General features: G+C 36.6%; 1 protein-coding gene across 1 annotated transcript in view; it reads right to left on the bottom strand.

Annotated features, from left to right (window-relative positions):
* The window catches only part of ARHGAP15 (Rho GTPase activating protein 15), a 620,330-nt gene that overhangs the window by 520,587 nt on the left and 87,633 nt on the right, over positions 1–12,110 (bottom strand). The window contains exon 4 of the mRNA XM_043576628.1: positions 3,895–3,956. Within this exon, the coding sequence (XP_043432563.1) occupies positions 3,895–3,956 (62 nt within the window). The remainder of the gene's footprint in view (positions 1–3,894; positions 3,957–12,110) is intronic.

Here is a 12,110-nt window from a genome sequence, read left to right as displayed (position 1 = left end):
TATGAAGTAAACGGACAGTTCTTATTCCCTGGCTCCAAATAGTTTCGAGCAAGAGAGAAAACACTAACCTACTTCAGAGGACAGGGCTAAAATCTGATACTTACTATACATACAATAAGATTTGGGAGGAAGGAGAGGCTAATACCAGCGACCAATTTTCTCCATTTGTACAAGTGAAAGTAAAATAGTAACACAGCCTATCTCACAGTATTATTTCAGTATTACTGGTGGAGCATTTATCCAAGTACTGAACAGAGTATGTGTTTAGCAATACTGCTTATTAATTAATTAAACTGTATAACAAAATATAAAGCATTTTAATAAGTGGGAAAACATCAATAAAAAAAGACATTTATATTAGAAATACAAACTATAGCAACTATGGTATACTATTTAATAGTTACTAAATTTTCAATGGGATGAAAACTACACAATTTTCAAAGTTATGATTAAGCTGACTATTTTGTTGCCAATTAAACATATCAACACTTTGCGCAAACAATATGACAATATGTAACATTAAAAAAAAAAAAAAGTCATGTGATTTAATCAAGTATTCCAGGGTTAGCATTTCTCCTAAAAAATAAAAGAAACATTGACAAACAATAGGAGTTTTACTCCAATTACAGCTATTTTAGTATAAGACTGGAATCAACTTAAAATTCAAATAAAGAAAGGTGTAGGAATGGTTTGGTATATTATAGTGCCATCAACCTGGTATATGTTATTAAACATGGTGACCATATCTACAGAATTCAACTGGTAAAACATGTATAATAAAACACTAAAACAAACCCCACAAACAATCAAGAGTAAAATTATGGAACAATATGGATCAAAGTTAAAGATTTTTGGTCATTGAGGACTTTGATCAGCACAGTAAATAGACCGTGAGAGACTTGGAGGAGATATTTGCAAAGTCTAAAGTTGACAAGGTATTACTACCTGGAGCATATTAGGAGTTCTTTCAAAAACGAGGTAAGTAGGTCAATAGAAAATCATCAAAGTTGAAACATAGGCAATTCTCAGAAGGCAGAACCTGACTAACTCAAAATAGATGAAGTGATGCTCAACTAAAATGCCAATGAGAGGAATAAAAATAAATGTAGTAACATTCTATTGCCATCAACTTGCAAAACTGAGTTATATAATGCTGTGTGATGGGATGATGGCAGGGCAGGTTCCCTTCTGCTTTGAAGAAGGAGTGTGAACTTGTGCACTCATTCAGGGAGGAGTCTGGCAGTAGCATTCAATGGATTTATAGATGCGTGTATCTTACCACCAAGCAATCCTTCACTCCTGGGTACAGGCCCCAGAGAGAATGGCTAACAGGTTCGTAAGGGGACATATATGTGTGGTTTATTGCAATGTTGTTTGAGCTGGAAGGGGTTAGGGACAATTTAGGTGTCCACTCCTGGGAGGTTAAGTTAAATTTGGTGTATTTACACAATGACAAAATGGGCAGCAGTTGGAAGAAATGAACTCATTTTAAATATATAGATATAGATTCCTGTCCAGACACTAACACTGAAGAGATGTAATAAGAAACAGAACGAAGTTTAAAACACAAAAGGGCTTATGAAACTTAGAGCACATTCACATACACACAACTACACACTATTTGCTAGAATGCCACACATATAACCACATAAATATATAGAGAGTGGATTTGATGAACATACATTCTACAGGGGATTGAAGTGAGGATTGGAGGCTGAAAATAAAATAAAACCAGTTAGGGGTCTTGCCCAGAATGATGATAATAAAAGGCCACACACTGAAGAGTAAAATCAACTCAGTTTGGTGCACCTGATGCTAAAAAAAAAGAAAGAAACTGAAATGTATATAACTTTAAATGAAAAAAGCTGAAAGAATGCATAATTGTATGCAAACTGGTTGAAACAATAAAACAGAGCACAAGCTAATGTTTATATGAATTTAAACTAGAACACAAAATGATTTGCAAACTGATTAAAGTAACAACAAATGAAACAAATATAAAATAATATGTACACTGATTGAAACTGACTAAAAAAATGTATTCACGGGAATTGGTTAGGGAAAGGGCCTTATTCTGCCCCTCTGCATTTTCTTGACACCATCTTATAAGAAAAAAATTTTATCAGGACAGTTTATGGGCAAAAACACTATGAAACCATTCTGGTGGGACATCATCTTTATTTTCTGGAATTCCTTTCATTGGTATCTCCTCCTTTTCCAAGCGTGAGAGCTTGAGGGAAAGCTCTCACCTCCTCTCCCCTACCAAGCCCCAGGGAAAGCTAAAGTGATAACTTAGACGAGGCCTTGGGTCCTTTTCTGTCCTTCCTTTGGGCTTTGTGCGCACATAACTGGTAAGGTAAGAAAGGGTCTTGATTATTCACCTTGGAAAGAGCCATTGCTGCCCTCAGCACCACTCCCATGAGCTGGTGTCACCGGGAGTGAGGTCCAAGGAAAAGGAGGACACAAGGATTAATCAGTCAAAGCCAAAAACTCCTCCTGTCACCCTTTGACAATACAACTCCCTAAGCCAGATTATCCACTGAGGTGGGGACAAGTCCAGTGTCTTAAAGCAGCCTTGAGCCTTGCATTTGACTCTGTCTCCTATTCATGTTTCTCCTGGACTCTTCAAGGGGATGTGGCTGCAGGGTTACTGCAGAGAAACAGTGTAAATGAGGGTTCAAGGCCCTCCTTACTGTCTGAGAATAAAACACAATATAAGAAAAAAAAGAGCCTGTTCTTTAAAATTGAAATAGCTATTTTAAGCAGTAGTAGAATTACAGATGATTATTTTCTCCAGTTTTACTCCTTTTAAATAAACATATACATACTCCATTACAGGCAGCAAAAAAAGCATACTTCATGGTCTAATGTTGGCCAGAATGCCGTCCTAGTAATGAATTGCATGATACAATTAACAAATGTCCCATTGTGTAGCTAATTAGTACATTCATCCTTTATGGTTTAATAATATAGTCATAAGTAAATGCTTTGTCTCCCAATTTGAGCACCTTCTACATATCTTTGTAGCTTGCATATCACCTAGCACAAAGCTAAGTATGTAATAGCACCTATATGAGAAATAGGAAAAATTCTAAAATGGAAATGATTATTTCTAAGTATCCCACACACAGAGAATGTCTAGCATCTTTCTCTACCTATCAACCTTATTTTTTCCTTCAAGGCTTTTGTTGTTGTTGCATGGGAAATTCTTATTTCCTTTTTCTAATTTCTCTCACCTTACTCTGTGTTCATTTCACCTCCAAATGTAGCAACATTCAACTTTTTATTTGGCAGGTGATTTTATTTTCCTTTTTATCTTTCTCAAATGAATTTTATCTGAGTAGTAAATGTACTTCAAATCCTCCATTCTTCAAAAATTATGCTCCCGACATATTGTAGGGAGATTTTTGTATACTGCAAAAAGAGTACACTCATCCCTTCATCTGTTAAACCCAAAATCAAGACTCATTATCTTATTTATTTGCATTTTTTTTAAGATTCAAGATCCAGGGGTGCCTGGGTGGCTCAGTCGGTTAAGTGTCCAACTCTTGATTTTGAGCTTTCGATTCATGAGATCAAGCCCCGCATCTCTCTCTCCCTGCCCCTGCCCTGCTCTGAAAATAAAGAAATAAACTTAAAAGAAAAAAAAATTTTTCAAGTTCCAGAAGGACAAGAGCACTTCATTTAATATTATGTGCAATGATATTGAAGGTAGTGCTTTATTAGAAAACTGTAATTACATTAAAATAATAGTGTTGATCATAATGATAACAGAGGGGAATATCCTGGTATTATACCATAGGGCCTTCCTTTCTGAACAACAGCAGTGACACAAGTTGAGGAGATGGGGAACTATCACAGTTATGTAAAAGTGAATTAAGTAACCTTTATTACCTTAGTTTCTTTCCTCCATCTGCAATTTTAGCTTTTTGAAGATAACCTTCTTTTTCAACCATCTGCAAAAAGAAAGCATATATTAAAACTGTGTCAAACTCCTATGCATTATTATTTTGAGTGAACCTATGCTCTCCAACAGTCATTGCAGTGATGGAAGTTTCCAGTCATAGAACTTCATTAATAATGCATATATAGCTTATGGGAAGTGCCTGCAAGATCATAGTCATTACAAGCCGTTAAATATCCAAAAGAAAGATTACAAAGAATAATGTGAATGATTTATTAGATGGCAATACACCTTTACTCACTTTTCTTTCAGGGCATTGAAGTCCCTTGCTACAAAGTTGATTAAAAATGGTAAAACAAAAACAAATTTAATGCTTTTCTTAATTTAATGATCATCCTTAGAAAAGGTCCTTTCCACACCTAATCCTCACTACCTCATGTATCTGCTGAGGCCAGGAAGTGAAAAGAATTCAGTGGAACCAAGTAACAGAGCCAGCTGAACTATGAAAGGGTATTTAAAACAGTGATATTTCATGCATTTCCTTTGGTCACTAAGACACACTATAGTAGCACTATTTCATTATCTTCTTCCATAATGTGGGTTTGCTTCCTTTCCCGTTTGTACTTATTGGCTTTCATCGTTAATACAGCTGCAAGTTTCTTAAAGGAGTTTCAACAATTTGTTATAACTTCATAGAGGTTTTTGTGGAGTTCTAGGGTAAATAAATGTACAATGCTAATTGCGATGTGTTAACTCCCAGCAAAGTCTATAGTAGGCATTTTAATTTCTGAGCACCTCATTGCCTTGTTCCTCTGTCAGTCCCACACACCCTTATCTCAAGTCCTTATCCTGTGTTCCATCTTTTCACACTAAATGAATTGACAACAACCTTCTCCCCCACACTATGTGCTAGAAGCTTCTAGAAGACACCTGCCTAACATCAAAGGACCACATTCCCTCAGTTCCACCCTTTCCCCCTGACTGTAGTACTCCACCCCACCATGTCTCCATCTCATAAACTCCTAAATGCATTAAATCTACTTTAAAATTCAATTTATCTGTGTATTGTTATAGGATCCTTCCAAGATTCCTCTGTAATCTCTTTTAGGTGTCCCTGCCCTGAATCCCCATTTTCATTCTGCCATTATCACTATAACAGCACTTATTGGGTCATAGTGTAGTTGCCCATTTACAGAGGTCCCCCCGAGCTGCCGGGGATATACACCAAGACTCCCAGTAGATGCCTGAAATCATGGATCACACCGAACTGTATATATACTATGTTCTTTCCTATACATCCATATCTGAGATAAGGTTGAACTTATAAATTAGGCATAACAAAATTAACAACAGCTAATAATAAAATAAAATAATTATTATACTAATATACCATAATAAAAGTTATACGAACGTAGTCTATCTCTCAAAACATCCTATTGAACTGTACTCATCCTTCTTGTGATGAGGTGAGATGACAAAATGCCTACATGATGAGATGAAATGAGATGAATGATGTGGGCACTGTGACATAGCGTTGGGCTACTATTGACCTTCTAATGGTATGTATGTCTGAAGGAGGATAACCTACTTCTGGATTCTATGGACCATGCGTAACTGGAACCGTGGAAAATGAAACTGTGAACTATGGGGACTACTGTATGTGGTGGTACCTGCACCTGTGCTGTGACTCTGCCTTTCACTCCTGGATTCCCAGCACCTACAGTACTTGCTGACACCAATAATCACAATTATAAATATTGTTTAAACAAATTAGTGGATGCATGAGTGACTATTCTAATGTTTTTTTTTAATCTTTATAGAATAGTGCAAAAGCCAAAACATCCATCTGCATATGTCAGGTGAAAGGAAGGGATACTTGGGGATAAATGAATTGTCCCAAACCACTAAAATTTCACCAGTTCGTGAATTGGTATTTACAAGACTCACTCTGATGTAGGTGAGATCTTTTCTTCTAATTGTTCATTATGATATTCCTAATACATAACACAGTACTTGCCTTTAAAAATATATTTGATGAATGCACTTTAATAACAATGATGAAGATACTAATAATGATTCATAGCAAAGTTTTTTCCACATATCTACATTTCCAGAAAATTTCTTCTACTTCAGCATGTTCTCTACAGTCTAAAAGAGTCTGTGGAGGTCTCTTGGATAATTTTCAGAATCGTGATGCTCAGTGGTGTCTTTTTTGTACTTGGATGCAACTATTTGTTTGTTTTTCCCACCTTTTATTCCACGTATACTGTCCCTTTTTTTGTGGTGCCAGAAAATTTTGTTTGTCTACCCCCTAAAGCCCATGTAATAAGTTCAGTGTTTAACTCTGGGAATTACTGATTTTTACAAGTGTTTGGAAGAAGGATGTTTTTCAGTAGCAATTAGCATCACTGAGACAGTCCCTTTCTTTAGTAATGTATATTGAGAAATTTTGTTGTGTAAGCACAAAATTTACTGTTTTATTAAAGCTTTCTTCTGATGAAAATAAAGTAGTTACAAAAGTCTGAATTTATCTGTCAAAAAGCTACAAAACCTCTCAAACCATCATAAAAATTGATGCATGCATTCTCAACTAAGAATATTGCCTTTTCCCTGCCAAAAAATTTACCAAAAGACCAGTGGGTGGAGGTTTAGTGCCCAGAATGTATTGTTGATGATCATTTCTTTAAAAAGGGAAGGGAAATTCAAAATGAAAAAAAAAAACTAATAACTCTTTCAGAAAGAAGCAAACACAAGCCAGCTTGAGACACAGACTTTAAAATTCTCTCTCCCTGAACACATAAGAAATGTTTCTCCAGATACTGCTGGACTTTTTCAGAATACTGAGATTAAGACCAGGGACTGGATTTCTCATGTCAGGGCTCTATCAGTGTAACATCATTGCCATGAAACAGGCTGAGCCAGTTCCCATGATCTTGAGTCAAGGCAATAGAGTTTCTAGGCATGACCACACAGAGGCCCAGGAAAAAGGAAAGAAGAGGGGTGATGAGCAAGTTAGTTTTCTTCTCCTATATCATCTCCCAAAGTCCAGGCTGCCTTTCAGGTCATTAGAGGTAGCTAATAATCATCCTACTACATACTCTTACTACACTTACTACTGCCATATGTATGTTTACATATCTACATGTATTTACACATGGTTATATACATGTACAATCATCATGCACACATTCCCATTTCTGGGATCAGGTGTCCATTCTTCTCAATTACCGCTTCGATACTTCATGTACACTCATTCATCCTTTCAATATATTTTCAATTAGTAACATCCTCTTCCCCTTTAATATCATCTGCTCTGCTAACAATGGGACTGCAAAGATGAATAGGACACTCTTAATCTTATCAAAGCTTATATGCTTGTGAGCTCACATTCAAAAACACTCGTGTTCCTCTCTTGCAGAATGGATACCACACCCCATCTAGTCATCTCAGCAACTCAAGCCAGCTTCTGCCCTGGAACAGAACATTCCAACCAGTCTTCCTACACTGAAAACACTGTATTATTGTAAGTCCAATGCTGCAAGCAACACTTCACTCTTCATTATTTCTTGTCATGATACTTTGAAATACCCCACCGTATTTCAGGCATTAGAAATCAGTTATTCCAGAAGGATCATAGGAGCTGAAAGAAGTATTAGGACAAGCAGAAGATTGCTATGTATTTTGTCTGTGGATGTACATATAGTATCATATTCATTATTGTAAGTATTTATTCCTACTCTGTGTTAATCCCATGGATTGAAGGGATGTTAATCTTTCAATTACAGTTGAGTATGCTGGTCATCTTAGGCTCGGATGGTCTTATCTCTAGTAATTTACAAAATTCTGTGAAGTTTTATATCTAAGTTTAGGATATTATGTGGCAAGTTCCAGGCCAACCTGAAATTCCCTTGAAGTAAAAGTACTCCCTAAACTCTGTATACTTAAGAAATGTCAACCAATCTTTAGATGCTGAATCTGACTTCTTAAGCAATTTGTCCAATGTCCCTTCGACACCCTATTTTTTAATGTTAAATGGCAGGGAAGATCAGCAATTTGTCTGGATTGGATGCCAGCCAGTCTGCTAACATTGAAGAAGTACTCAGCAGACACAACTGTGCTGAGATACAGATGAGAAGAATGAATGGCTGTGGGATACCCAGATAGCACCTGTTTATCAACCTAAGTTGGAGGCTATAGACAAGGCAGGAGAGCAGAAGACAACCTTTGATTAATGGTAACAATCGTGGAAGAAAGACCAGCCTGTAACCATAAGTACAGACCTCGCAATTTATTATGTGAAGACTTCATGTTGTTCTCAGATAAAAGAAGTAGACTTGAAAAGAATAGGTTTTCATCTACAACAGTCCACCACAAGAATTCTGTGAAAATGCATCTTTATGAATAGAAATGAACTGAATCTAAAGACTTTCTCCAGATTTTGATGAGAAAGGATTGTGACTTTTAACACCAGAATCACACAGCCCTTATGCCTTACAATAATTTGCTCTGTTGATGTTTTTAAGTTATTGTTCTTTTACTCTTTGTTATGATTCTGTGTTCACTGGCAACCTCTGACTCCTAATTCAGCTTCTGAGATCCTCTGAGGTACAACATTGGTGACTTAAACAGTCAATATTAGTGTGTCTCCCATTATAAATTTACAAATCAGAGTTATTGTTTATACATGAGCTTCTTACAAATTTGGTTACTGTGAGCTAGTCCCAAGGCATCATGATCATTGATAAATAAAGTTTTTCTAGATCCACAAAGCTGAGGCGGGCCCCCTGCTCTGAACTGGACTGAGCCTTCTAAAGTAGTGCCACCCTGTGGAACTTTCTGTATGACTGACCGATCTTCCTCTATGATAACTCAGCATATCTCTTTATAACCACAACCCTGGGCCACCATAGCTTTCAAACAGATTTAAGTATTTTCCTATTTAGTAGTAAGGAAACTGCTATATTTTTCCCTGAACTTTTTAGAGATCACAGTACTTTGCTGATAATTTTGTTTGTTTAGATGATTTGTATTAAAAAGCACACATCCGGTTATATCATTTTACCCCCCAATACTGCTTCTCTTTCTTTATGAAATCTCTTCTTTACTTGTCCACTACCCACATAAATATACTTCGTTGTTCTTTCCATTGGTTTTATTTTTTAACTAATTTTTTTTATTTTTAAAGTAAAAATTGTATTTACTTAAGGTGTACAACATGATGATATGTATAGCAAAATGATTATTACTATAGTCAAGCTAATTAACATACCCATCTCCTCACATAGTTACCTTCTTTAAACTTTTTTGTGGTGAGAGCACCTGAGATCTACTCTGTTAGCAAATTTCCACTATATACTACAATATTATTAACTATAATCACCATGCTATATATACGTATCCTATATATCTCCATTGGCTTCCCTTCTTATGACATGGTCTTCAGGTCACATCTTGTGACCATTTTCTTCTATGGGACTCATTGCTTACATTTTTCTTCTCAGTCTCCAATTATTTCTATACTGGCTCTGGATTTATTGCAATATCAGATCAGCTGACCATGTTTATGGACTTGCAGGTGACACAATCCATTAAGGATGGAAACGAGGGATGCCTGGGCAGCTCAATGGTTAAGTGTCCAACTCTTGAATTTTGGCTAAGGTCATGATCCCAGGGTGGTGGGATAGAACCCCATGTTGGGCTCCGCACTGATCGTGGACCCTTCTTAAGATTCTTTCTCTCTCCCTCTCTCTCTCTTTCTGCCCCTCTCCTCCACTCTTATGCTTTCTCTCAAAAAAAAAAAAAAAGAAAAGAAAAATTTTAATAAAAGAATGGAAACAAAAGCAGAGAAAAAAAATCACCTTAAAAATCCAGCTTATCTGTATATCATATAAAGCACTAATTTAAAAAAATGCTTAATTTTAGAAGTACTTTACATATAGATCAAGAAAGAAATATGGTGTTTTGGCCTCATGTAAATACATAATTGACTGTGTGCATACTTGTAAAGAGTGGTAAACCAAAGTTCAAGTTGGACACAGTGATGACATGAAAAGGGGAACAGAAGAAAAGCAAAGAAAAATTATTCCCTGTCATACACAAGAGGTGTCTGCAAAGAGCAAGTAAGCACTCTCAGAGAGGCTGTCTTGATTTCAGGCCTCCGAGTTAGGCGTGGTTGCTCATTGCACTTATTTACACCCATTAGTATACATATTGCACAATGCTTTCATGGACATCCTGCCCATCTCACTTTCTCGGGGTTAGGCTTTGGGGTTCTGCTGAATGTCTTGAACTGGTTTTTAAATGCTGGGTTTGGCAAAGCACATATTCTGTTTTGCCAAATGCTTTTCCCCATCATTTTAAACCCCTGTGTATTTCAAGGGAAATTTTACCCACATGTCTCTGATTTATTTACCCCTAACTCATCAAAATGTCATCTTGAAAAAACTGCTATTGGATGTTTAAGAACTCCGTGGCTTCTTCCTGAGCCTTTCATCTTTTAACCAGTGTGTTTCATTTTGCCTCCACCAAAAAGGCCCAGGTTCTGTTGGGGAATCGGACTGATGAGGGTAGTTCTTTGTGTCTCAAGAATTTTCTTCAGTCTTCTGGAGGCTTTTCCTGTATCCCACCTCTCTTTCCTCATCCTCAGTTTCTTTCTTCTTCCATAAATTCGACTTGTGTCCTTGATTTAAATATGTTGTTCTTTCTTTCCCTGTCATTGGAATTCAGAAAGGAATGGTCTTCCAGGTTCCTGTCTGGGCAATTTATTAGCATAATTCAATTGTTTTGTTATAACCTAATTTGGTCTAGGCAGTAAGGAAAAAAGCATTGCTCAATGTTAATAGCCTTTGTTATTGTTGTTGTTGTGTGTGTTCTTTTCTTTACACTAGAGTTAAATGAAATTCAAATGTGGATAGGAGGTGTTATTATAACCTGTTTCTGTGTTTTCATGGCTTCTAATCCCCTTACCGTCACCTGAAGGCCTCTCTTCATCTGAGCACTGCCTCCCTTTCCCTACACCCCCTGACCCATTTCCCTTGTTCACCATATTCTAGTCAGTGTGGTGTTCTTGTAGTTTTTCAAAGGGGCTTAACTTTGTTCTGACCTCCAGACCTTCACACTTGCTGTTCCTCCTATTCACAACCTTCTTCAAGTTCTTTGCTTGACAAACTCTATGTATCCTGCAATCTCAATTTAAATGCCCCTTTCAAAGAGTGCTTTTATGACTACTTAATCCAGGGTAGGTTAGCCCCCTCTCATAGAAGCTTATTTTTCTTCCTCCATGGTATCTTTTGTAATTTGTATTTAAAGAATGATGCCTTCCTTTACTTGTTTAATACTTCTCTCCATTCCTGGATTTCAGGCTCCTTGAGTAAAGGACATGAATACTTAGCATATGATTACTTACCCCAAACTTAGCACGGCACCTAGCACAGGGACGGCCTCAACAAATCCAGGAATTAATAGACATTTCCATCGGAGAAAAGGAAGGGCACGTAAAACAATGACAACCAGGGGATGGTTTCTATTAGAGTTATTAAATTATATCACATATTATCAACACACTACTAACTTGAAGATCTGGGAGGATGTTATTTCAGAAAACCTAATTTTATCTTACTGAAGTAATATTTTGAAAGCCTAGAGAGCTTTTGGAAATTTTTTGCAATTTAAAGAAAGCACAGTCTGATCAATAGAATTATTCCCCCAAAGTGGCTGTCTTTTGTTTTAAAATAAGAAAACACTGTATGCTTACAATGTTTTTCATCCTCAAAGCCCTCACAAGTATTAATTAATCCACAAAATGATATCTGGCTCCAAAAGGTAGAATCTGAGACTTAAGGTTTATCTGCAAAAGCCTGCTTTGCCCCCAAGCCATGGCAACTTCCTGAGTTCCATCCTACAAATCCTCCTAGCTCAGGAGGCAGCAGATGATTCTCTAAAACCTGCCACAGGCTTTTGACTCCTGCAGGGTTATCCATACACTGTCTCATACTCTTTTGATAAAAATAAAGATGATAAAAATTTAGCATGTTATAAACGTGGTTATTTTTGTCAAGCAATTTTTTAAGGGAAAAAGGAAAAATGCCCTGAAAATAATTAGATATCATGAACAGTTAAAACAGGGAATATACAAGATCAAGAAACAAATGCCTATTAGTATATTTGACATTTCATGTTTAAAATCTTTGCTGCATTATAGCACTTG

The sequence above is a fragment of the Prionailurus bengalensis genome, chromosome C1 (assembly GCF_016509475.1).
Source record: "Prionailurus bengalensis isolate Pbe53 chromosome C1, Fcat_Pben_1.1_paternal_pri, whole genome shotgun sequence".
Lineage (NCBI taxonomy): Eukaryota > Metazoa > Chordata > Mammalia > Carnivora > Felidae > Prionailurus > Prionailurus bengalensis.
The sequence above is the reverse complement of the archived record's forward strand: the minus strand, read 5'-3'. Positions and strand labels throughout refer to the sequence as shown.